The sequence below is a fragment of the Ambystoma mexicanum genome, chromosome 8, assembly GCF_040938575.1.
Source record: "Ambystoma mexicanum isolate Mex_15411 chromosome 8, UKY_AmexF1_1, whole genome shotgun sequence".
Taxonomy (NCBI): Eukaryota; Metazoa; Chordata; class Amphibia; order Caudata; family Ambystomatidae; genus Ambystoma; species Ambystoma mexicanum.
Window position 1 is genome coordinate 455791515 of NC_090929.1, and position 27186 is coordinate 455818700.

The 27186-nt window shown below is 52.2% G+C and overlaps 1 protein-coding gene across 4 annotated transcripts in view; it reads left to right on the forward strand.

The window, feature by feature from the left end:
• The window catches only part of SAMD11 (sterile alpha motif domain containing 11), a 312464-nt gene that overhangs the window by 253907 nt on the left and 31371 nt on the right, over positions 1-27186 (forward strand). For all 4 annotated transcript variants that reach the window (XM_069610053.1, XM_069610055.1, XM_069610054.1 and 1 more), the window contains 3 exons: positions 19734-19849; positions 20887-20965; positions 24484-25190. In XM_069610053.1, coding sequence (XP_069466154.1) covers positions 19734-19849; positions 20887-20965; positions 24484-25190 — 902 coding nt within the window. The remainder of the gene's footprint in view (positions 1-19733; positions 19850-20886; positions 20966-24483; positions 25191-27186) is intronic.

The following is a 27186-nucleotide window of genomic DNA, read 5'->3' on the forward strand; positions in this document are numbered from 1 at the left end:
TTCCGGATAAATCCTGCCAGAACGAACACATTCTCCTGATCTCTCAACCACCACACCTACCGCTAAGAAGCAGCTACTACACGAGTCCTGCACGAGCTGCACACATACCCAGTGCTCACACGCACCTTTTGACTCTCCCTACTCTCTCTACTGATCTGAACTTCGGTTCCCAAGGGCGTTCAACCTACAAGCGCCTTCAGACCATACCAATGGTATATAAGGCGCTATATAAGTGCAAAATAACAATAACAATAACAATATCAAGGTGCCCTCTGAAAAGAAGTGGGTGATGAGTCCCCCCGCGTGTACCCTCGACTTGAGTCCTGGGAAGAACTTGACCAACAGAGGCACTATCCAGCTGGGTCTTTATGTGCACATCGAAAGGAGTCCCAAAATGTCAAATTCTAAGAAGTACTCATCACCAAACCTGCACCCATCCATCCCCCGGTGGTGTGTTGCTCCATTCCTCAGTGTTGGAATTGGGATAAGATTTCTCCAGAATTGGAATCCAGAAAAAAATGGTCTCCACTGAATCCGAATCCGGGGAAACCAAAAGCCTGTGCCTGAGCGGCCATAATACACTGCACCCCCAGCCCAGCGCTGAGGGACATTCCAAGTTCAAAAGAGTTCTGCTCTGGCTTTTTTGCTATTTTGTTTTAAATTTTAAAATGTTAAAGTGCAATTTACGTATGTGTAACACATGAGATCACAGCTAGAGCCTGGTGCATTGTCTTGCACTGTGCTTCTTTAATCTGCATGCTGATAATGGTAGTCTCCCATTCAGGATGAGGAAAATAAAGCTAGAATCATAACATTGTTATCCAACTATATTGTTAGGTTGGTTTATTATGATATGAATGCTACTGTGTTAATTTAGTGTAGTGTTTTTTTTAACTAATCTGTGAATGGCATGCCATGCTTCTACCACTTCCCCAGCCCCCATCTCTATTCTACCCCAGGTTGAAGGCCAGAGTAATCCAGCACCACAATTACCTATCCTTCCTAATGTGAATATCCCTCTATGTATGAAAGTAGTCCGTCTGTGTACAGTCCACTTACAGCAGGCGTCTGCAGCCTTTGAATCTACTTCTGTATTGGACTACACTCCCATCAGCCGTGGCAGCATAATCCACAGTGAAGGACCAGGGGGTGATAGGGCAACACGTCTGGAAAGCAGCCTTCCAGGATTGGTGGCCCCATAGCCTAAGAGGCAGGACAAACCCCTCTGCCTCCTCGCTCATACCCACTACTGGGAAGCCCAGTACCCCCTAGCGACCCGCAGCAGAGGAGGATTGGCCTACCAGCTATCGGAGGCCTGTCTGTCTTCTGGCAGGTGGGTGCCTCTGAAAGATAGATCGGGCTGTGGTAGAGGTCGTTGCCCGTTCAGCGACATCAGAGGAGGGCTTCTAGGCCCTGCATAGGGGAGGAGGACCTGGGTGGTTAAGGGGTGATGAGACTGGGTGGACCCTTGTGGGGCCACAGGGTTGGGAGCTCTGCTTCAATCAGTGAGGTTGCAGGTCCCATTGAAATCAAGAGGCTCGGTTTACGGGGGTGGAGGAACTTTCTGCTCAGTGGAGAGCTGCTAGCTCCTGGGGGGAGGCGAGGCGAGCGCGGCTCAGTGGGGATGTTGGGGCTCTCTCTGTTCACAGTGGAGCGCAGGGCTGCAGTGGGGGCACTGGTTTGGAGAACTTCGGGGACTTTGGGGTTGAGGGAAGATATAAGGCTTTGTCTTCATGGAGAGCAGATGCATGGTCCTGTTGTGGGGTGGCGGGCTGTTCTGGGCACCAGCGGGACATCAGCACCATTGATGCCCAGTGACTCTGGGGGTCTGGGCCTGCTATGGACATCCAGCAGGCCCCAGGGGGCTACGGGACATCAGCACCATTCATGCCCAGTGACTCTGGGGGTCTGGGCCTGCTATGGACATCCAGCAGGCCCCAGGGTGCTACGGGACATCAGCACCATTGATGCCAAGTGACTCTGGGGGTCTGGGCCTGCTATGGACATCCAGCAGGCCCCAGGGTGCTATGGGACATCAGCACCATTCATGCCCAGTGACTCTGGGGGTCTGGGCCTGCTATGGACATCCAGCAGGCCCCAGGGTGCTATGGGACATCAGCACCATTCATGGCCAGTGCCTGTGGGGGTTGGGGCTGTCCTGGGCATCCAGCAGGCCCCCCAGGGTGCTATGGGACATCAGCACCATTGACGCCCAGTGCCTTCGGGGTTTGCGGCCTGCTATGGACATCCAGAAGGCCCCAGGGTGCTACGGGGCATCAGAACCACATGGAGTAGGGGCAAGGCAAACCATGCCCACGACCATGCGGACCTCTGCCACCGTCCTGGCACGAGAGTTCCACGGCATCATGGCCTGCAGGCCCGTGCTCACACGGTGTGGGCCTGCAGGCCCGTGCTCACACGGTGTGGGCCTGCAGGCCCGTGCTCACACGGTGTGGGCCTGCAGGCCCACATGAATGAGAGACGGACCCAGTAGTTCCTCTGTGGGCGTCTGCAGCCGTTCTGGTGCACGTGCCTGCAGGGGCTCCTTTGGGCAATGGAGGGACACATCCCCTTAAAGGGGCAACACACTTGGGAGGTTCACACAGCACAGGTACCTGGAGTGGGAAGTGTGGGCAGGCCGGTACCACCTGTGGGAGACTGCAGAACAAAAAAACAACACAAGCACAGACAACCCCGTTGTATATGAATAACATTCACTAAATATGTGGCACAGATAATTCGGTTCAGCTTTGGCAACCCTTGCTCTGCCAATCTATGTAATCGTGCCACAGAGCATTGTATTGGCAGCGGAATGGGTGCTGGGAGGCTGTGTGTGGGTCCTCTGCAGGAGGAGAGTGATATGGGGGGGGCTTTGTCGAGCTACTTCTATCAGTGAAGTGTTGCAGGACCACGGGTTGCGGGGAGGGGGTTGTGGGGTTCGTTTAGTGGTGAGGACAGCTGGGTCCTGCGGGGTCGGGGAGAGCCGCCTCTGCACTAGTTGGAGTAGTGTGGGGGCAGCCAGGAGACGACTGGTCTTTGCGCCGAGTAAACTGGGGGGCCGCGGTGCCCCTGGAGGGGGAGAGGAGGAGGCTGGAGGCTGTGCCCTCTGCCTGACACCGCTGCTGCTGCTGCTGCCGACACCGGCTTGCCGGCTCCCGCTGCAGCGCCCAGGGCCGGAACCGTCCGCCACATCCCAGACTCTGCAACGCCGGGCAGTCTGCCAGCGCCGGGAGGGAGCGGGATGAAGGGAGGGGCGGGCGCAGGAAGTGCGCAGGAAGGGGGCGAGACGGCGAAGAGGTGTGGGAAGCCTCTGGGGCAACAGGGAATGCTGGCCGGGGTGTGTGGGCTGGGGGGCTGGGGACACTCGAGGGGAAGCGCGCCAAACGGGACCCCTCGGGACAAGAATAACATTCACCAAATAAGTGACAGAAACTATTCTTTTCAGCGTTGCCACTAGTTTTATTTAATCGTGCTGGTATAGCTTTGTTTTATTATATGTTTGGATAGGAGGGGAGCTGGCCAGGCATCCTGGTGGCGAGGTTTGGGTGTATTATCATCCTGTCCGAGGTCTTTCCCATAGACTGATAATACCCCCGTGTGCAGGCAAGGTATACTTCTCAGTGTGCGCTCCGCTTTCGCACACTGTGGGAGGGGGCGAGGGTGGGGGTTGGATGGAGGAGTAAAGGCTGTCTGCGGAAAATCCATCATGCCTGACCCGCGACTGACCTTCCCACCCACGGCACACGCCTCGGCCTTTCAGGACATCTCCCGAATTCTCCATGTCTGCCCCCAGGGGCGCAGTCCCGGGCCTGCACTCTGCCACGGGGAGCAGGATAGTATACAACACCGGCCATGCTTGCGCATGTCTCCCTCCTCTGAGCGGATCTGCCCTTCGCGCCCAGGCACAAGCTGGCAGCGTCCTCCCCCCCTTCCACCGCCACGACCCTGCCCGGCGAGGATGAGACGGTCTGAAATGAAATGCCCCGCAATAGCCGTATAACGCGTGACCCTGTAATGGCTTTACGCATCGATTGTTCGAGGGCCATTAGCGCTTATTGCTGAAGAAAAGTCGATGCCGCGCGAGCCTGGCGAGGCGTTTGTCTACCGTTAAAGGACATATCAGATTTAGCGGCGTATAGGGCAAATGCCTCCGTGCCCTGGAGGGCAGGCGAGCGGGTACGGCCATGCTAAAAATACACTTACAGTAAAGGCAGTAGGCACCCCAGAAGCGCCTGAGACGGAGGGCACCAGCCTGCCAGGCCGCAGCGGAGCTGTGCACAAGGAAAGGGCTGAGAGGGGCGGCAGAGCGACCCGGGCCGAGGCAAAATATGAGTGACTGCAACCAGGCATAGGGGGGCAACTCAAATGAGGTGCCCGAGAGACTGCATTGAGGCATATGTTGCGGTTCCACGGAGGTGCATGAGAGGCTGCATTGAGGCATATGTTGCGGTTCCACGGAGGTGCATGAGATGCTGCATTGAGGCATATGTTGCGGTTCCACGGAGGTGCATGAGAGGCTGCATTGAGGCATATGTTGCGGTTCCACGGAGGTGCTTCAGAGATTGCAATGAGGCATATGTTGCGGTTCCACGGAGGTGCTTCAGAGACTGCATTGAGGCATATGTTGCGGTACCACAGAGGTGCTTCAGAGATTGCAATGAGGCATATGTTTCGGTTCCACGGAGGTGCATGAGAGTCTGCATTGAGGCATAGGTTGCGATTCCACAGAGGTGCTTCAGAGATTGCAATGAGGCATGTGTTGCGATTCCACAGAGGTACTTGAGCGACTGCATTGAGGCATAGGTTGCGATTCCACAGAGATACTTAAAAGGCTGCATTGAGGCATAGGTTGCGATTCCACAGAGATACTTAAAAGGCTGCATTGGGGCATAGGTTGCGGTTCCACAGAGGTGCCTGAGAGACTACATTGAGGCATACGTTGCGAATCCATGGAGGTGCATGAAAGACTGCATTGAGGCATACATTCCGATTCCATGGAGGTGCATGAGATGCTGCATTGAGGCATATGTTGCAATTCCACAGAGGTGCATGAGAGACTGCATTGAGGCATATGTTGCGGTTCCACAGAGGTGCCTGAGAGACTACATTGAGGCATACGTTGCGATTCCATGGAGGTGCATGAAAGACTGCATTGAGGCATACATTCCGATTCCACGGAGGTGCATGAGATGCTGCATTGAGGCATATGTTGCAATTCCACAGAGGTGCATGAGAGACTGCATTGAGGCATATGTTGCGGTTCCACGGAGGTGCATGAGGCTGCATTGAGGCATATGTTGCGGTTCCACGGAGGTGCATGAGATGCTGCATTGAGGCATATGTTGCGGTTCCACGGAGGTGCATGAGAGGCTGCATTGAGGCATATGTTGCGGATCCACGGAGGTGCTTCAGAGATTGCAATGAGGCATATGTTACGGTTCCACGGAGGTGCATGAGAGTCTGCATTGAGGCATAGGTTGCGATTCCACAGAGGTGCTTCAGAGATTGCAATGAGGCATGTGTTGCGATTCCACAGAGGTACTTGAGCGACTGCATTGAGGCATAGGTTGCGATTCCACAGAGATGCTTAAAAGGCTGCATTGGGGCATAGGTTGCGGTTCCACAGAGGTGCCTGAGAGACTACATTGAGGCATACGTTGCGATTCCATGGAGGTGCATGAAAGACTGCATTGAGGCATACATTCCGATTCCACGGAGGTGCATGAGATGCTGCATTGAGGCATATGTTGCAATTCCACAGAGGTGCATGAGAGACTGCATTGAGGCATATGTTGCGGTTCCACAGAGGTGCTTCAGAGATTGCAATGAGGCATATGTTGCGGTTCCACGGAGGTGCATGAGAGTCTGCATTTAGGCATAGGTTGCGATTCCACAGAGGTGCTTCAGAGATTGCAATGAGGCATGTGTTGCGATTCCACAGAAGTGCTTGAGCGACTGCATTGAGGCATAGGTTGCGATTCCACAGAGGTGCTTAAAAGACTGCATTGGGGCATAGGTTGCGGTTCCACAGAGGTGCCTGAGAGACTACATTGAGGCACACGTTGCGATTCCATGGAGGTGCATGAAAGACTGCATTGAGGCATACATTCCGATTCCACGGAGTTGCATGAGATGCTGCATTGAGGCATATGTTGCAATTCCACAGAGGTGCATGAGAGACTGCATTGAGGCATATGTTGCGGTACCACAGAGGTGCTTCAGAGATTGCAATGAGGCATATGTTGTGGTTCCACGGAGGTGCATGAGAGGCTGCATTGAGGCATAGGTTGCGATTCCACGGAGGTGCATGAGATGCTGCATTGAGGCATACATTCCGATTCCACGGAGGTGCATGAGATGCTGCATTGAGGCATACGTTGCAATTCCACAGAGGTGCATGAGAGGCTGCATTGAGACATATGTTGCAGTTCCACAGAGGTGCATGAGAGACTGCATTGAGGCATATGTTGTGGTTCCGCGGAGGTGCAGGAGAGGCTGCATTGAGGCATATGTTGCGGTTCCACAGGTGCATGAGAGGCTGCATTGTGACATATGTTGCAGTTCCACAGGTGCATGAGAGGCTGCATTGAGACATATGTTGCAGTTCCACAGAGGTGCATGAGAGGCTGCATTGAGGCATATGTTGCAGTTCCACAGGTGCATGAGAGACTGCATTGAGGCATATGGGGTGATTCCGTTTAGGTGTACGAGAAACTTCATGAACTGTTTTAGCCTGACTATATGAGGTGTATTAGAGAGTGTGTTGAGGTATATGAGAATATTTTCTTTGACGTGCATGAGAGACTGTATTGAGATGTATGAGGGCAACACTGTTGAGCTCTATGAGAGACTACATTGAGGGGTATGAGGATGCATTGAGGCATATGATGCGATCTCCATTGAGTTGTATGAGAGACTGCATTGAGGTTTATGAGGGTGACGATGTGATGTGTATACAAAGTGCAATGAGGCGATGGAGGGGTCCTCTTTTGAGATGTTTAAGGTACTCATTTTAGGTAGATGGGGGTCACTGATGAAGCGAATGAGTGAATCAAGGAGACAGTAATAATACTTACAGAACTTGCTTTCTATAAATATTAATATTAGCTATTGAACCAGATGGTTCAAGTCAAATGGGGTGTGCTATGATATGACATTTATAACGCGCCTGTACACACATGTTTCTAGATGCGACTTCAGATGGTAGGCAAAGGGGTTTCTAAGCTTGCTGGGACAGCACCAGGTGCTTCGTAATTCTACTGGAAAACATTTACACAAAAGGGCTTTCTTCACCTGCAGGAGGGCCTCCAAGTGTCTGGATCTCATAAGGCTGACCTGTGTGCAATAGCAAGGGTGAGAGCATTTCTCCTCAAGGTGCTGCAAAGAGACACCCAGTTCCAATCAAAGTGTAAGGGTGGGTGCTGCACAAGGTAGACCTTTGCAGAGAAGGAATGTTTGGAGGCTCACGGTTCCCGATTCCCCCTCCCACCTCCAGCAAGATGCCAATGAAAGGTTCAGCTTTGAGCCTAGACTTCTTTTCCAGAGCAGGTTCACTGACATTTTAATGGAAGCAAAGCAGCATCCGTCAATAGGATGCATTAGCTCCGGCTCTAGCAAGTGGGAGGCCATGGCCTCTTCTCCTGCTGAGCCGGCTACAAGCAAAGGACTGTTTCCACTGCTGAACCATGGTGTTGGTGGTCGGTGCTCTGAAAGAAGAAACATCGCCCACTTCTAGATGTGAGCGCTGTCCATGTAGACAATCAGCTCCCCACAAAGTATACTGCAGGCATGCGAGAGAATTCTCGGAGGGAAACATCCACAACCAGGTGAAGCTTTCATCCTTCATTTGGCTGTATTGGAGTTTTGACTTAGCAGCCTTAATTCTTCAACAGCTGAACTCTCTAAACAGGTGTGTTTGTGTCCATGCGGTGTCAAGTGCCATGCACCCCTAAATCGTGGACATTGCAAGTAAATATTGGAGTGTCCTTGCCTACAGAAGAGGTTATTTCCTTTCATGCATACTACTCATAACATTTAATTCCTGGAAATAATGGGGTACTAAGCTTTTAAAAGAAAAAGAAAAAGACGTTTCGAAATGTCTTGCAGTGGAACTTCTTATTACATGCAGTGCTGGTAGCCAAATGCTGTGACATATCGTTATTCAAATATAAAGCAACCCCATAGCTGCTCGGTTTAATATTGCTGCTAATGCCTCACTGCATTGTCTTGACATGGCAGAGCTGTTCAAAACTACTGATATGTGTGCAGCTTTAAAGCGCAGTGTCTGAATGACTCCTGGAGCTCCTTAAATCCTGTTATATGAGACCATTGCAGCCTCGTCTCACAAAATTCCATGGCTTAAAGTGAAGGGAGGGAAGGGTGTAACCTGGCTCACTGTTCAAGAGCAAATTTCTACCCAAAAAAATAAATGAAGCCATGAATACATAAGCAATGCTGTCAAAACCAACAAAGACATCGTAATCACATTCCAGAGAATTGATCTATAAAACGATTTAATGAAGCTAAAGATAAACATTAAATAAGAACTCAACCTGATCCCAGAAAAGTCTTCATGTCGCTATAGAATATTTCCCCTTAGAGGTAGTGACGGGGGACATTGACGTGACACTGAGCGGGAAGGAATGTGGCAATAAAATGAGCAGCCAGTGTAATTGATCAAGCCGAGCACAGATGGGAAGGCCCGGATCAAGCACAGGTGTACAGCTGTCTTGAGCAGTCCTTCGGACAGGTGGAGAGGCCTTGTGCCTTGGTGAAGAACCCCCTAGAACCTTTTTCCTGCAGGAACGCTCAGGAACCTGGAGCATCACGTGGCGGCTGGTCTCCTTGTGCAGTGTTAGTGGAGGCATCCGTGTTCCTTAAATCCGTGCTAACAGTAGGGGCACATGCTGCAGCCAGGGTTATTTCCTGAGCAAAAATATGTCGCAATATAACTCTCATCTTTCTGCAGGGACATCTATCTGGGAAACGCAGCCTTGCCAAAGTGAGTGACATTACCACCTGGCCCAAACAGACCTAGGAGCGGTTCTGCATTACCTTTTGAGACTCCTAAATTTAGGAACTCAATACCCTGTGCTTTCGACCTTTCAGTAGCATGCCAAGGCAGCGATGCTCGTAGGCATAGGGGCCGAATGGAGGGGGGTAAGGGGTGTTGCATTGCAGACCAGCGTGATGACACTATTATGGGTGCCACTGTTCGGTGCTATGCGTTCCCAAGTTGGCAGGGGTCTCAGGCGTGCAGAGGTGTTGCTTGGGGGGTGGGGGGCTGAAGGGGCTATAGTCACGGGTCTTTTGGTTGTAGCCCCGGATAGAAGCTCAGGGACTACAACCAAAAGGATATAGCTAACCCCAGATCCTGCAGTCCCGACATTAGCTTAGCCCCGGATATTTTCCAGACCTAGCAACACCTGTGCAGGCGTGGAAGGGCCTGGAGCTATAAGAGGGAGCCAGGTTGGGTTCCCCCACATTTTTACCAAACGCACTGATGCTTTCTACATATGCCAGCCCACCCATCCCTTACGTTTTGAGTTGGGGCAGGTGCAGATTTTGCCCAGATGAGAGCGGTATTTTTAATACACTGCATTGAATTGTATACTCAAATGTTTGGGGACACTGCTAGAAAGATTTCCTCCTAGTTTTTGGGCCGAGGCTCACTGCTAAACGGTTGCCATGGGGGGGGGGGGGGTGGTCACTGAACGGTTTTGATCTGTTAGGTGCCCAGGGGTGGGGAGAACGGGACTGAGGGCTTGGTCAGTTCTCGGGGGTCACCTTTTTCCCCCCAGGACCGTTCTGAGGGCATGGGAGAAATTGGCATACGCACTCCTCCACGCTTCAGTTACGATGTGGGATGGACAATATTGAGTATTTTATAATGTGATGTCGTACATTTATTAACTGTTGCATTTTGTAAAATGCAGCCAAATAACTTCCAAAAAAAGCATGTGTCGTGTCTCTCTCCTTGGCCTTGCAGCCTTTGAGGAATTCGACCATGGTGGGCGTGCGCTCGCCTAGGCTTATTGAAATTTTTTATTAAATACAATGATGATAGACCAACTTCAGGAAAATGTGTGGTGCTAATCCACACACATTTTCCTATGCTCACACCACGACAAATGCATAGATCTGTCTACTCTAGGTGGACACAGCCTACAGGCACAGTCTGCTGGAATGAGACAGCCAGGAGTATGCTGTGATCTCCAGGAAGGGGGAGGAGCAAGCTTCCCCCAGCCATGGCCAGCCTGATTAACTAACAAAGGCTCCATGGATCCACCCTGCTCTTTTGTTAGGCCCTGCAGCTGGTGGCGGTGATTAACATACTAATTAGAGGGTACTTCAAACAGTCCCACATGGGGCCTGGCTGCAGAGGTTAACAAATGAGACAGGAAACCAAACAACCCTTCATATGTAACTGTGTCAACCTGAAGCCAGATCTCACCCTCCATATCAATGACAGTGAGCTGTCATGTCTGAGACTGTGTGTTTACAGTAGGCCACCCCCACAGGGGGACCCCATTCATAAGGTACCAGAATGTGGATTGCAGGAGCCATAGCGTCTGGTCTTGTCTCAGCTTCAAGGAAGACTTGCTGCTTTAATCAGAAACCACAGGGAGATCCATCAACCAGAGAGGCTCTTCGATCAACAGCAGACAAGTAGATGGGTGGGACTTAGTATCACAAGGTTTCACCCCTTTAACTTTCCTTTTGCAAAGCACTCGGTTATGACTTCATCCATACAGGAGATTGTTGCTGGAGAACCAGGATTAGTTTGTGGAAGTAGGCTTAGTCTACACCAATCAATGTGGCCCACTTGGCTTTAAAAGAGGACTAGACCCTGTTTTGGCTGATCATCTGAAGCCTTCACAAGAAGTAGGGAAGACAAACTCATCCCTGGAGCACTGGTAGCCAGGAAGTTGATTTGTCACACGGCCTGTGCCGCCCATCAGCTTGGAGATGCTTGACTGTGCCCCAGGGGGTGCAGTGCTTCCCATAAGTGCCTATAATGCTGCCATTGCATACTCCTTGAGTCCTTCAATGGGACCCACCACAGCACTTAGACCTGCAAGGAGGCTCAAAGGGCGGCATGTCTTTTATGGGAGGTTCGCAAGGGGGCCTAAGAGCCTCCTAGAGGTCCCCACCCACTATAAAAGCACAGGTCAGCGGCCGCGGGCCCTGGCACCCACTGCCCGTCACAGTTACTTTCCACATGCGACCCGAGAAATGTGCATGTGAAGATGTTGGCGTGGGGATCTGGCTGGGTGGCAGAGCAGGCGTAGATCTGTGGGTGCAGATGTTGGGTGGGTTTTAGTGTGCGTGTCATGTTTGGCACAACACGTGTAGATCTTTGCACGTGTGGCAGTGTTCGTGCAGATATTGCCATCTGTGGGACAATGTTAGCATGTGTGGGCAGATGTAGGCCTTGTGTTTGTGTGCATGGATGCTGGAGTTTGTGGCTGTACGCGTGCACATTGTGGCACGCTGCAGTGGCGAGACAGTTAAAGGTCGCCTGATTTTCTAAATCGCTTCCTATGAACCCCGGCACGTCGCAGCGATCGCCTCCCGTGATTAGGGCTCGCATCCATCGCCCACCGCCGCCGCCCGCCCCACGCAGGCTTTAATGGACGGTTCTCCATCTCCGGCAGCGCGGGGTGGCGAGCACTTGGCAGCCCGGCACCGAGGCCGGCTAATTGGGAGGCCTCGGGGATTAGGGCGGTGATTACACACTTCACGGTGTAATTACATAAGCATCGCTCGGCTGCGGCCGGCTCCTGCCCAAGGTCAGGCCCGGCCTTACCTGAGATTAATTGGCGCTGCCACTGAAGGGCCCAGCACCGGAGCCCTTATACGATTAGCATTAACATTTCAACAGCGACACATCGATCCGTGGCTCAGGGCCAGACGCACAGCTCTGCAATTAGAGGAGAGCGGAGGGAGGGGGAGAAGGATGTGGGCTGGGTGAGGGTGACAGATGAGAGCTGAGGAGCTGAGGGGGTGAGAGGACTGACAGAAGAGAGAGAGAGCTGAAGGGGGGAGAGGAAGGCCGAGAGGAGAGCTGACAAGGATGACTGAAGCATGGGAGAGGGGCTGAGGAGAGAGCTGAGGAGAGTGAACGATGAGTGAGGCATGCATACCGAGATGCTGACTGGGGAGGAGCCGAGGAGAGGGGCATGCTGACAGAGATTAGTGAAGCATGGGAGAGGGGCTGATGGACGAGGGGTGAGAGCACTGACTGTGGAGAGTTTAGGAGAGAGGAGGGATGAGAGAGGCATGCTGGCAGAGATGATGACTGAAGTATTGGAGAGGGGGCTGAGCAGAGAGCTGAGGAGAGTGGAGGGATGAGAGAGGCATGCTGGCAGAGATGATGACTGAAGCATTGGAGAGGGGCTGAGGAGAGTGGAGGGATGAGCGAGGCATGCTGGCAGAGATTATTATGACTGAAGCATTGGAGAGGGGCTGAGGAGAGTGGATGGATGAGCGAGGCATGCTGGCAGAGATGATGACTGAGAAAATAGAAGAGGGCCCAAAAGGTGGGGCCCTCCCGTCCCCTGCACACTATTTACTGATGCCACATAGGACCTTCAAATATATAGATATAAATCTATCAATGTATAAATATATAACAGCAGTTTTGTTAGTTGAGCATATAACGATTTATTTGGCAAAGAAGAAAACAAAATAAAATTTGCCAAAAAGCACAATCTGTTATACAAAGTAATTCATGACGTATGACATATTAATACAAATTGCGATGAAGCAATAAATGATGAAGAGATGATGCTGTCCAATTGTGGGGTGGCCGACGCGTTTCGAGGGTAACCTCTTCTTCATAAGGGCCCAATTGAACTGTTGACAACATTACAAAGAGACAAAAAGTAAAATCTTTTATTTTATTTCCATACCAGTCAAGGACTGACTGACAAGCTGTACATAACTCGAGATGCTAGCGAGATGGTGAAAAGCAGAATACTGGAGATCTAGTATGGTGAAAAGAGTGAACTCTCAGATAAAAGAGAAATACTCTATACTAATAACTAAACCCATAACAAAGGAGATGTATTGTGTGAGATCCACCTACATGGTGGGATCTAGAAAATGGCGTGATAAAAGATTGAACAGATCGAGATAAGCCAAAGGCGGTAGTGGGTTATAAATAGCAAGGACCACCCTTGAATAGTGAAAAAGCAGAGACAATATGGGGAGCGTGTATAAGAAAAAAACCTTACCCCTCCTATGGACGGGAAAAGAAAAAAGAAAAACTCCAAAAGAGCGTTACTGAATAAAATAAATAATACTTAGAATGAACCGGAAACGGTTTTAAAGAATGCACTCACTCGAGTTGCGGGACGGGTAGCCAAGGTATCAGAGATGATGACTGAAGCATTGAAGAGGGGCTGAGGAGAGAGCTGAGGAGAGTGGGGGGATGAGAGGGGCATGCTGGCAGAGATGATGACTGAAGCATTGGAGAAGGGCTGAGGAGAGAGCTGAGGAGAGTGGGGGGATGAGAGGGGCATGCTGGCAGAGATGATGACTGAAGCATTGGAGAAGGGGTGAGGAGAGAGCTGAGGAGAGTGGAGGGATGAGAGGGGCATGCTGGCAGAGACGATGACTGAAACATTGGGGAGGGGCTGAGGAGAGTGGAGGGATGAGAGAGGCATGCTGGCAGAGATTATGACTGAAGCATTGGAGAGGGGCTGAGGAGAGTGGATGGATGAGCGAGGCATGCTGGCAGAGATGATGACTGAAGCATTGAAGAGGGGCTGAGGACAAAACTGAGGAGAGTGGGGGGATGAGAGGGGGATGCTGGCAGAGATGATGACTGAAGCATTGGAGAAGGGGTGAGGAGAGAGCTGAGGAGAGTGGAGGGATGAGAGGCATGCTGGCAGAGACGATGACTGAAACATTGGGGAGGGGCTGAGGAGAGTGGAGGGATGAGAGAGGCATGCTGGCAGAGATGATGACTGATGCATATGAGAGGGGCTGATAGATGAGGGGTGAGAGCACTGACTGTGGAGAGAGCTGAGGAGGGATGAGAGAGGCATGCAGACAGAGATGATGACTGACGCATTGGGGGCCGGCTAATGGATGAGTTTAGGAGAGGGAATGGATGAGAGAGAGAAACTGTTAGAGAGAGAGAGAGGAGGAGGACTGCATCATTGGAGAGGGACTGATTATCAGGTGCTGAGAGTTCTGATTGTAGAGAGAGGAGGGCTGAGAGGGACGCTGACAGAGGAGGGCTGAGAGAGGGACGCTGACATAGAGCATTGGAAAAGGGGCTGACAGATAAGCGGGTGTGAGCACTGGCAGTGGAGAGAGCTGGGGGAGAGACAGAGGAGGGCTGAGAGAGGGACGCTGGTAGAGGGATACAGATGAGCACTGGAGCATTGGAGAGGGGCCTGACAGATGAGCGGGTGCAAGCACTGGCAGTGGAGAGAGCTGAGGAGAGGGAGGGGGGAGGGCTGAGAGAGGGACGCTGGTAGAGGGATACAGATGACTGGGGCATTGGAGAGGAGGCTGATGTGGGGCTGAAGATGAAGAGGGGAGCTGGGGCAGAGAGTGAAAACTGAGGGGAGGGGGGAGCACTAGAACATTGAAGAAGGGACTGACATCATAAGAGGGGGTGAGAGCACCAACAGTGGGGAGAGCTGATGGAGGGAGGGTATGGCTGGAGATGGGACGGGCAGATTAGAGTGAGTTCTGGCTGTGGAGAGCTGAAGGGGATAGGGAGGAGGGCTGAGGGAGTAATGCTGATAGAGGGAGGGTGGGGAGTTATTGCTGAAGCATTGGCGAAAGGACTGGCAGATGATAGTGAGTTCTGACTGTGGAGAGAGCTGAAGGGGAGAGGGAGGCGGGCTGAGGGAGTAGCGCTGATAGAGGGAGGGTGGGCTGAGGGAGTAAAGCTGATAGAGGGAGGGGGCTGAGGGAGTAAAGCTGATAGAGGGAGGAGGGCTGAGGGAGTAAAGCTGATAGAGGGAGGGGGGCTGAGGGAGTAAAGCTGATAGAGGGAAGGGGGTTATTGCTCGTGCGTTGGAGAGGGGACTGGCAGATTAGAGCGAGTTCTGGCTGTTGAGGGAGCTGAAGGGGAGTGGGGGGAGGGCTGAGGGAGTAAACCTGATAGAGGGAGGGGCAGGATAATTACTGATGCAGAGACTGGTGGAGGGGCAAGAGCATGAACAGCGGGGGCTGTGGGGTGAGTGAGAGCTGCAAGCGAAAACTGAGGGAGTGTGAGAGCAGGATTGGGGACGGTGGGCGGGATGCCCGACATATGAACGAGTATAGAGATAGGACATCTGATGCATGGCTGCAGCATGTGAGGGTGGGGGGGGGGCGCGGAGTGAGGACCGACAGACGAGAGTTGGGGGAGGAAGACTGGGAGTGTTGATGGATGAAGACAGTGTATGGCTGTAGTAGAGGGTAAGAGGGCTGGCAGGAGGAATAAGGGAGGGAGAGAGGAGGCACGAGAGGGAAGCCCTCGGGGAAGGAGGCATAAATTCATGAGGGTCAGAGTCTCAATGATAAAAGGTAGAGCAATAAGGACTAAGATGAGAGGAGTGCTAGAGAAGGACTGCAGAGAGGAAAATGGAAAGAAAGAGCAAAGAGAAGAGAAGCATCCATAGAAAGAAGAGGGGAGAGTGGGGGTGGCAGGGCGGATGAGAGGGTCTCACTCAGGAGCAATAGTAGTGAGGATAGCTAAGAAAAGGCGGGCCGCCGCTTGGGAGTACTGAAAACACAGGTACAGAGAAAGGAGAGGTGGGCAAGTGCGAAGGGGCCGAGATCCACAAGGCACCTCTAAGAGAAGCGGGAGAAGACTCTGAGAAGGTGGAAAGAGGGGATAAGCGAGTACAGCACTGAGAAAAGAGGGAGCGAGACACACTGGGTCACAGAGCAGCAGTGAAAGAAAAGAGGCGCTACAGAGGAGCCATAGTGCTGAGGGCTGAAAGAAACGGCTTGGCATAGAGTGGCCATAGATAGGAGCACTGCACTGACAAAAGACTGGCCATAGATAGGAGCACTGAAGAAAGAGGCAGAAAGGGGCCATATGTATGAGCACTAAAGAAAGTGATGGTACAGGATCGCCATAGATAGGTGCACCGAAGAAAGGGTGCAGTAGAGAGAGGCCATAGCTGGGAGCACCAAAGAAAGGGTGCGGTAGAGAGAGGCCATAGCTGGGAGCACCAAAGAAAGGGTGCGATAGAAAGGGACCATGGATAGGTGCACCGAAGAAACGGGCGGTAGAGAGGGGCCATAGATGGGAGCACTGAAGAAAGAGGGCAGTAGAGAGGGGCCATAGATGGGAGCACCTAAGGAAGAGGACGCTAGAGATGGGCCATAGATGGGAGTACTGAAGAAAGAGGGCTGTAGAGAGGGGCCATAGATAGGAGCACTGAAGAAAGGCAGCGGTAGAGAGGGGCCATAGATGGGAGCACTAAAGAAAGGGGGTGGTAGAGAGGAGCCATAGATAGGAGCACTGAAGAAAGGAGGCGGTAGAGAGGGGCCATATATAGGAATGCTGAAGAAAGGCAGCAGTAGAGAGGGGCCATAGATGGGGGCACCGAAGAAAGGGGGTGGCTACATAGGGGTCATAGATAGGAGCACTAAACATTGGCCGTAGATGGGAGCACCGAAGAAGGGAGAGTTAGAGAGGGGCCATAGATGGGAGCACTGGAGAAAAGGTAGCCATAAATAGGGACATTGAAGAAATGGAGCAGCAGGGAGTGGCCATGGAAAGGAGTTCTAATGAATGGGTGTGTTAGAGGATGTTCATCAATAGGAGTACTGAAGAAAGAGTGTCTGAAGATAGGAGCACTGAAGGAAGGGAGCAGTAGAGCGGGGCCATAGATAGGATCACCAAAGAAAGGGGGTGGTAGAGAGAGGCCATAGATAGGAGCACTGAAGAAAGGGGGCGGTAGAGAGTGGCCATAGATAGGAGCACTGAAGAACGGGGACAAGCGCAGAGGCATAGACCGGATAGGGCCTGAGCGGGCAAGGCCCACCCAAAAACTGTAAATGCCCACTTAGCAGTGCTGTGGGCATTTACAGATGCTAATGTTGCTGCAGTGGGCTCAACTACGTTAACTTCAGGCCCCACATGTTAGACAATCCTGGCTACGCCTCTCGGACAAGGTTATGGTGGGCAAAGAAAAGAGCGCCCAAGACAGGAACCAGTAGGGAGTAACCATCGATGAGAGCACTTAAGAAGGCGGCATCAGAGAGAGGAGTATTGAAGAAAGGAAAAGAGACCAGAACGGTTACGCGTTTCTCCTGGAATCTATTGAAGGATAGTATATCTTGAGCTTTCCCCTTTCAGGCCAAGAAACCAACGTTTGCAAATGTTTGCCAGGCCACTATAGCAGATGTTTGCCAGGCCACTATAGCAGAGGTTAGGCAGGCCGCTATAGCAGATGTTTGCCAGGCCGCTATAGCAGAGGTTAGGCAGGCCACTATAGCAGAGGTTAGTCAGGCCGCTATAGCAGAGGTTAGGCAGGCCGCTATAGCTGCTTTGGTTTACCAGTGGCGGCCAGGGCCGAGCATTCCAACTCCAAGCTCGTGCGATGGGACCTCTGAGTGATGACAGATATAGGAGAAGGATCACTCAGAAGTATTTACTTTGAAGTAAACATAGCTCTTTCTTTACATTACATAATTATTTCGTAAAAGTTAGTGTTGTATGAGAAACCCTGAAGTGTCTAGCCCTAACCATGTGAGAGTAGAATTTGAAAACCAGGAAGACATTAGTAGCAATGTGGTGGTATGAGGATAACGTGAGAAGAAAGGTGGTCCTATGTATTTTTCGAGGCGTTTAAGGGCTTGTTGACAGCAGAGTCCGAGTAGTGATGGATCCCACCTTCTCCTGCAAATGGGCATCTTTGGTCTTCTGGAGACCAGGATTGCTGATCCTCTATCCCCAAGATGTGATGGCTTGATGGCTGTGTCCCCCTTTAGCCGTGACAGAGTTAATCGAGCTCAGCCCGCGCTACCTAGACGCGAGCCAAGCATACTGTCGAGAAGCGTTAGCCAGTCTCTGTTTATGAGCAGCTTGATAGGGTGCTTGCGAGCTGCTAAGGATGAGTATGCTCGTCCGTTTTTGCATAGCATCGATTAAAGCTCAGCAGTTAAGCCGTCTAGCCACTCTCCCACTTGGTTATTCAATGGGAGCTTGGCCTGCTACCAACCAAAGAGAGCCAGGGTACAATTATGGGGCATTGTTTGCATCTTTGTGCCGGACTCGCAGATGAGGTTTGGAGTGGGGCTTTCCTGAGACTAGATGAACCCTCCTGCTTGGAGTGTTAGCCAATAACTTTACAGACCCCCGTTTACACAGGTGTTGGAGCCCTGAAACTTGACAGACTTTGAGTGTGTGCAGGCGTGGAAATCCTGGCATCATTGTGTTTGCGGTGGCATGTACAGGCTTTGGGCTGAGGTGGAAGGGCCGCCCTCAATGCCGCTCGGACCAATCTGCCACGTAGCATGCACAGGCGACTGAAGCGGGCAGCTCCTGGTGGCCATGTTAAACACACGACTTGTTGGGAACATGTCCCTTCTCTGACTGCAGGATGCTGTGAGCTGTTTATTCTGCAATGTCCAAGTGTGCACTGGATCCACACATCCATGTTAAAAGCTCTTTCACATATTTATTTATTTAAATGTATATAGCGCACAGCGGCCCTGGGGCATCGTGGGGCTGTTACAGACAAGTTTACTTATACAGGTTAAGGTGGTTACAGCAAAATTACATTCAGAAAGGTGGCATAGAGAGATATGCATGTTCTGTGGTTACAAAAGTGCATCATAACAAGCAGGGGAGAGGCGCAGGTGGCGATAGTACACATTTACACTTATTTAACAGTTTAGGTGTCAGCATTTTGCAAAAGCTCTCTACAGAGCTCTCTGAAGAAAGAAAAGCACTGCAAGACTTTGCAGACAGAACCTGATGCCAAAAGGAACACACCCAACGCCGAGTCATAACCAAACCCTTCCATACGCACACACATAACCAAACCCTTCCATACGCACACACATAACCAAACCCTTCCATACGCACACACTTAACCAAACCCTTCCATACGCACACACTTAACCAAACCCTTCCACCTCGGACCCAAGCGGGAGGCTTTCACTGCTCATCTGAGGTGAGTGTTTCTGGGCCCTAAACCTCTCTGGCCAGAGGCGTTGCCAGGGGGGTACCGAGGGGGCTATAGCCCCGGATCTTTTGGTTGTAGCCCCGGATAGAAACTCGTGGGCTACAACCAAAAGGCTAGCTAGCCCCATGTCCCGACAGACCCTACATTAGTCTAGCCCCAGATCTTTTCCAGACCTAGCAACACCCCTGTCTCTGGCTGAAGAAATATTGAAAAGGGCTAGGCCAGGCCCTGAGAGCTCTCAGGTGTGGGAATCCTGGGAGAATTGTGTTCCAGACATTAACCTCCCTGGCTGTGGGAATTTTGTAAGGGCAAAGGTCAGGCTCTGGGAGCTCTCAGACGTGAGATGAGATAAGACCAAAAATGTTTAATAAAAAACAAAACAAAAAAGAATGAGCAGCTCTCCTTAACAGGAATAACGACTGATGCATGTGGGGTGACATGTTCAACCTGTGTGTGTGGTCTAGAACCTGCTACCTACACACGCTCTAGAACCACAGTAAGTGATGTAAGCCAGCATGAAAAGACATGAGCACACTTGCGTTTGATTATGTTCACAACTATGTATTTTTCCCCCCCTAGGGAAATGTCACACCCTCCGCCCCTCCTCTCCCCTCAGAATGCCCCTCACATCGCACTGGGACCGCACCTGCGACCACCCTTCCTCGGAGTACCGTCCTCCCTCTGCCAGACTCCAGGTGAGGCATCGGACCTGCATGGGCAGCTTTGGGAAGGAGGGAGGGCGTGAGGGATCAGGGAGTTGCCAGTTGACCTGCTGATATCCAGGCGGCCGGGTGGTCTCTAAGAAAGACTGACTGTCTGGCTGTGTGGGAGGCCGACCTATCCCCTCCTGGTTATGCACCATCTTGGACTGGCGGAACAGTAGAAGCCCAATACCCTATAGATATAATGTCATGTGATGTAAAGTGATCTAGTATAGCACACCCGCTTCCATTTTGGAAGCCTCGTTGCCCCTATGCATACTGGAGAGTAAATGTTACATGGGAAGGTGTGTGGGAGTTTCTAGCCCTGAGGACAGGCTGCAGGCAGGTGCTCTTGGGGACCTGAGTGGGCATGAGTGTCTGGATTATCTCAACCACGGAGGGCAGAGATATAGATGTAGCTATGAGTATCTAGATCGCGTCAGGGTATGAGTGCATGGGAGCAGAGGTGGGCATGAGTGTGTGGATCATCTACGTCACGGAGGGCGGAGATCTAGATGTAGCTATGAGTATCTGGATCGCATCAGGGTATGAGTGCATAGAGGTAGAGGTGGGCTTGAGTGTCTGGATTGTCTCCATCGTGGAGAGTGGAGTTCTAGATGTGGCTATGAGTATCTGGATAGGGTCAGGGTATGAGTGCATAGGGGCAGAGGTGGGCATGAGTGTCTGGATTGTCTCCATCGCCGGGGGCGGAGTTCTAGGTGTGGCTATGTCTCACTGGATTGGGTCAGGGTATGCGTGCGAGGGGTAGACGTTGGGAAATGTCTCACTTGGAGACTCCATTAGTTAATTCAGGGCTAGAAGTGGGTAGTGTGTGCGTTGAGTCTACAGCTCTGGGTGTAGACTGGTAGAGAGCAACCAGTGGGCCTGGCAAGTCTCCAGCTCCGAGTAGGGAAGGTCGGGGTGAGAATGTATTGCTGAGTAGATGTCACTGTCTTGACATAAATCCTTGCACTGACTCTTCAGAGAGGCTGTAAAGCAAAGCTTGATGTTAAATGTGCGTCTCCCCACAGGGTACGGGTTCCTGCAGCCGGCGCAGGCAGAAATGTTTGCACGACAACAAGAGATGCTACGGAAACAGAACCTGGCCAGGTAGGGCAGTGTGATCTCCTGTCTGAGGTCTCCAACTCCTTCTGTGCTGCGCTCTCTGTCTCACCATTTTCTGCACTCCATTCCCCTTTCCTGCACTCCCTTCCTTCCTCCTGTCCTGCAGTCCCTTCCCTCTTGCTGTCCTGCGCCCCCTTCCTTCCTGCTGTTCTGCACTCCTTCCCTCCTCCTGTCCTGCACTCCCTCCCTCCTCCTGTCCTGCACTCCCTTGCCTCTTCCTGTCCTGCACTCCCTTGCCTCTTCCTGTCCTGCACTCCCTTGCCTCTTCCTGTCCTGCACTCCTTTGCCTCTTCCTGTCCTGCACTCCCTTCCCTCCTCCTGTCCTGCACTCCCTTCCCTCTTCCTCTCCTGCGCTCCCTTCCCTCCTCCTGTTCTGCCCTTCCTTCCCTCCTCCTCCTCTCCTGCGCTGCCTTCCCTCTTGCTGTCCTCCACTCCCTTCCCTCCTCCTGTTCTGCCCTCCCTTCCCCCTTTCCTGAACTCCCTTCTCTCCGCCTGTCCTGCACTCCATTGCCTCCTCCTGCCCTACACCCCCTTCCCTCCTACTATCTTGCACGCCCTTCCTTCCTCCTGCACTCTTCTGTCCTCCTTCCCTGAACTCACTTCACTTTTCCTGCACTCCCTTCCCTCCTCCTGTCCTGCACTCCCTGCTCTCCTCCTGTCCTGCACTCCCTTCCCTCCTTCTCTCCTGCACACCCTTCTTTCCTCCTGTGCTGTACTCCCTTCCCTCATCCTCTCCTGCGCTGCTTTCCATCTTGCTGTCTCGCACCCCCTTCTCCCCTCCTGTCCTGCAGTCCCTTCCCTCTTGCTTTCCTGTTCCCCACTTCCCTTTCCCTGTCCTGCACTCCCTTCCCTCCCCTTGTCCTGCACTCCCTTCCCTCCCCTTGTCCTGCACTCCCTTCCCTGTCCTGCACTCCCTTCCTCCCCCTGTCCTGCACTCCCTTCCCTCTTCCTGTCCTGCAGTTCTTTCTCTCCTCGTGTCCTGAACTCCCTTCCCTCTTGCTGTCCTGTTCTCCCTTCGATCCACCTGCCCTGCACTCTCTTCCCTCCTCCTGTCTGGCACTCTTCCCTCCTCCTGTCCTGCACCCCCTTCCCTCGTGCTTTCCTGCGCCCTGTCCCTGCTCCTCTCCTGCACTCCCTTCGCCCCTCCTGTCCTGAACTCCCTTCCTCTCCCTGTCCTGCGCCTCTTCCTTCCTCCTGTCCTATACTCCCTTCTCTCCTCCTTTCCTGCACCCCCTTCTCTCCTCCTTTCCTGCACCCCCTTCTCTCCTCCTGTCCTGCACTCCCTTCCCTCCTCTGGTCCTGCACTCCCTTCCCTCCTCCGGTCCTGCACTCCCTTCCCTCCTCCTGTCCTGCACTCCTTTCTCTCCTCCTGTCCTGCACTCCCTTCCCTCTTCCTGTCCTGCACTTCATTTCCTCATCCTGTCATGCACTCCCTTCCCTCCTCCGGTCCTGCAGTTCTTTCTCTCCTCGTGTCCTGAACTCCCTTCCCTCTTGCTGTCCTGCACTCCCTTCCATCCTCCTGCCCTGCTGTCCTGTACTCCCTTACCTCCTTTCCTGAACTCCCTTCCCTCATCCTGTCCTGCACTCCTCTCCCTCTTGCTGTCTTGTGCCCCCTTCTCTCCTCCTGTTCTGCAGTCCCTTCCCTCTTGCTGTCCTGTACCCCCTTCCTTCCTCCTGACCTGCACTCCCTTCCTTACCCCTGTGCTGCATCCCCATCACCCCTCCTGCCCTCCCCTGTCCACGTTACCCTTCTCCTGTTAACTAACACACTTCTTTCTTCCTAGCATTGCATTTCCTGTGCAGCTAGTTTCCCCTTTTGCCCTCTGTTCTCTTTCCTCCTCATTCCCTCTGCCTTCCACGTATTCCTCTTATCCTCCCTCACCACTTTTCTCTTCCTCCCTTTGCAACTCTCTATGTTGATCTATATTCGGCCCCTGTGAAACAGATTGTCTGCTTGTACCGGCAGCATAAAACCGAAACGGGCCTCGAACAATCAGACTGCCAATACACCAGAAATTAAGCGTGTAGCGTTGTTCCCTTACATCCCTCTCTCTCTCTCCACCATTAATCCAAAGTCAAATCAGGGCCTAGCAACACTACAGCTCTCTGGGTAGCGAGACCGAACAGTCAGTCTGACCTCCAAGAAGGCAGGGAAGGGTTGTGTCGTACCATATGGCACTGATAGAGATAAACCCACAATAGAAATATAATCTGACATCAAAAGTACTGGAAAAATGAGCATATAGAATATAGCAAGACCCAAAGTACATGCCAAGCAGGATTTGCCCGCTGTGCCAGTTAATGTATTAAGTAATTTGGAGTCTGTAAGCCTTTTCCTTATAGTGGCGTGGCAAGAACTCATGGGAGAGCCACCGCTCAGCCTCCCTCCCTGAGGGTATGAAGCAGCCAGAATTCCATCCCAGGGAAAGGCTCTGTGGGGAAAGGCTCTATGCACCATACTGCCGGGACATGCACCGCTCCCTTCTTAGTGATGTAGTCCAACGACCAAAAGACTTGTCCAGGCCAAGGTTTTCAGCACAGCAACAACACAAGTGTGGCGACACAGTGATGCATGCCTCGTCGGGGGGGGGGGGGGGGGGGGACCTCGCATAACATGAGCTAGGGCAAGGGTTCACAAAAGGCAGGGGCACAAAGGACTTTGCTTTGTTTTCCCTGTAATCCGCACTGCGATCAACTTGAAAGACCGCGTATTAAGTGGAGAGTTGGCTGGTTCTACTGCAGAGCCGTGCCAGGCAGCCGTCCACCGCGCCACCAGTAGGCAGCGGGACTGCACGGGTGCCAGATTGGCAGAACATCTTCCAGGATGGTCAGAGTGTCACTTTGCCTCGGATGCTGTCATTCTCGGCATCAGCCCTGGCCAGCCATGCTCCAGGCTCACATTTAGGTCTGGCCTCCATGTAAACCAAGACTGGGGACATAGCGCGTTGAGGGCAGGGCTTCACACCCACACTATAGACCGGCCTTTAGTCTCACACCGAGGGCATTTCACAGTGGGCCTCAACCTCCCTCTGAGGACATCTCACATTGAGGCGAGAGCTGCAAACCCACGTTGAGGACTGACTAGGCTTTGGTCTCCCACAGGGCTTTATTTAGTCTCGCATTCACACGCGCTGAGGATAGGGCTCCTACCTCCCCCTGAGGGCAGGTCTCGCATCTCACACCAAAGACATCTCCACCGACAGGAGTTCAAACCCACATGAGGATAGGGCTCAATCTCAGAGTGAGGACATCTCACACTGGGGACAGGGCTCCAAGCCTACACTGAGGGCAGGGCCTCCATCTCACCCCGAGGGTTGGGCTTCAGTCTTACACCGAGGGCAGAGCTTCAGTCTCACACTCACTGGGACGCATTCTGCGGCAGTACATGTTTTCAGTGCCTGGCTGGTATATGTCTGTGGCGGTGGCTGTGAATATAGTGGGTGCGTTTCTTCCCTAAAGCAACCTATTGGAAGGTGTGTGACTGTAATATTCCTTCTCACTAGGCTGGAGATGTCTGCTGAGATCATTCGACAGAAGGAGCTGGAGAACCTCCATCGGCAAAGGCTGCTATCCGGTGATCCCATGGCCCTGCACACAGCACTACCGCCTGACCATCCGGCGCTGCGGAATATGCACGAACTGCCCGAAGGGCACCCGTTGCGGGAGGAAATCAACCGGCGCAATGCCATGCTGGTGCTCCGGCACAACAATACCCCATTGCTCTCCCTCAATCATCACGCAGTTCCTAGCGCTACGCCCCCAAAGGAACAGGGCGGTGGGAGGCGGGCCAGCAGGAAGCCCACCCACAACCGAACTGAGCAGAATCCCAGTGAGTCGAAAGATCTGCTTGACCCTAGGGGGAGGGATGGGGCCTCGGACTGCCATGACGAAGAGATGAAGGACTCTGAGAGTGATGCCGAGGCCAGCGACGAGAAGGCCGAAAGCCTCAAGGCCGAAAGTAGCGGCTCCAGCCATGAACTCAAGGAGTGCAAAGAGACAGTGAAAGGGTGTGACGGCATGAAGGACCTCTGTGACATGGCCTCGAGCCAGACCATGCCCTGCATTTCCTCTGGCACGGAGTCCCCCAACCACCTGCTCGGATCCGGCATCCCCAAGAACGAGGCCAAATACCTTCCTCCCAGCTCAGTACCGCCACCTCAGCCATTTCCCTTTGGATTCCCCTACTCTGTCAACCCGTACCTTCCTTCAGGTATGTCCCTATTCATTGGCTTTGTGGGTCATTCTATGTTTTTTCAATCTGCATTCTGTGTGAAGTCAGTTTAAGTAACACATGCTAAGCCACCACTCCTGCAGGAGCTCGCCTCCTTGCCATTCCACTAAATGCCATTTGTTTTGGGCACGTGCCAAGACTACCTCCTTCTAGGCCAGGGATGGTCAAGCATTGGCTCTCCAGATATTTTGGACTACAACGTCCATGATTCCTCACCATTGACTTTGCTGGCTGGGGCTGATGGGAGTTGTAATCCAAACCATCTGGAGAGCCAAAGGTCGCAGATCCATGTTCCAGGCATAATCTTGCAGACCATTCAGCTGGATGTGAAGATATGCAATCCCCTTGTTTGCAGTCCCTCTAAATCTCTGTTGTTAATGAGTGGTGTTGTCAAATATTTGACCGTCGAAACATTAAGAGGTGTCTGCCAAACATTACCTCCACCCACACCCCCTCACACATTCCCTTTCCACCTCTCTGGAGGAGTTATTATTCATTTATTTTAAGTCTGTCAAGGCAAAGCCAGCCCTTAACAAAGCTCCATCTTAGCTTCTCAGTGTCATTGCCTTTAAGGTGGCCCTTTCGCTTCTATGGTGGATGCTCAGCCTTGCCCAACACTGTGGCCTTCCATCGCTTTAGTTCTGATTTGAAGTGCCACTCATTGGAAATCGGTGTTCCCCCCTTTTCGAACCATAAGTGCCATAGGAAGGATAGCTCAGGGGCAACGCGTTTGTCTAGGAAGCAAGACAACGCAGCGCAACAGGCGCAACATAGGTTTGAATCCCGATCCTACGCTTAGAAACCACTTACTGGTATTAAGCACGTTATAAATTAACAATGAAATAAATAGATAAATAGGAAGTCCTCTCCTGCCCAACCTGGAAATGCAAATGCCGCCCTGCTAGGAAGTTTCAATTAAAGCAAAATAGTAGGTTCCACCCCACCCTGTCTTGACATGAATCCCCTCCACTGCCGAAAGCACCCCTGAAGGGGTCCTCTACATGTATAAAGGTGTCCCCCTTCTGCAGTCTAAATAGAAGACCATGGTGAGGGGGCTGCTGGTGGAGACGCTAGTGGTCTTCAAACTGTGGGTCTCGCCCATCTAGGGTGGGCCATGAGGATGTCCAGGGTGAAGGGTGCAAGTTGTTTTCAAAGAAGGCAGTGACTGCTTTTAACGGGAAATATAAGCACCCCTAGTATTTGGGGGGGCCCATCCAACATCGACTTTACTCAGGGGAGTGGAGGGGGGTTCAACATAAAACGAAGTGTGGAAAGCGCTGGTTTGGTGGGTGGGTACACCCGCAGCTTCTCTATACCACGCCCGTTGACATGGGCATCCCCACCTTTTCTGCCCCCTCCCTGTTTATAGGATAGAACCCAATTATTGAGGAAGTCATTGTAACCCCCCAGCGTCCCCAATTCACACACTTAAGACGAGTCATGTGGCACAGACCCGTTTAATAGCAGCGTTTAAGCCGGAGACGCTGCATTGTGTTGTGGCCTCACGTGTCCTACTCGGGCATCATTGAACCGCCACCGTGAGGGGTTTGGAAAGAAGGCCCATGCCTGTGTGTGGCTTTTGGCTCATGTCCAGCAGCGCTAGACCATGTGTCCAGTCCAGCCCAAGGTGGCTGAAATGATCCCGTACAGGGAGCAAAGGTGCACGTTTAGAAAGTCTACTCAGCTTTCAGTAGTAGGCGAGGCGAGGCCATTGCCCACCTTTATGCACTCAGAGTGGTGGAGCCCAATTAAACAGGCGGTAGACTCACACCCATGAAGGACTCCAGAAGTAATACATTATTAATTATAGCACATTGAAATCATCGTTAAAGCATGCAGCACTACGACAAACCCTACCGTATGGCGCTAGGTTTTCCGAATATAGTGCGCGCTTTCTTTAGAGCATCTTTCACCCTCATGAGGTTGGGGTATGGATTACTACTAATGTCCAATTTGTAGTAATATAGTAATTGTA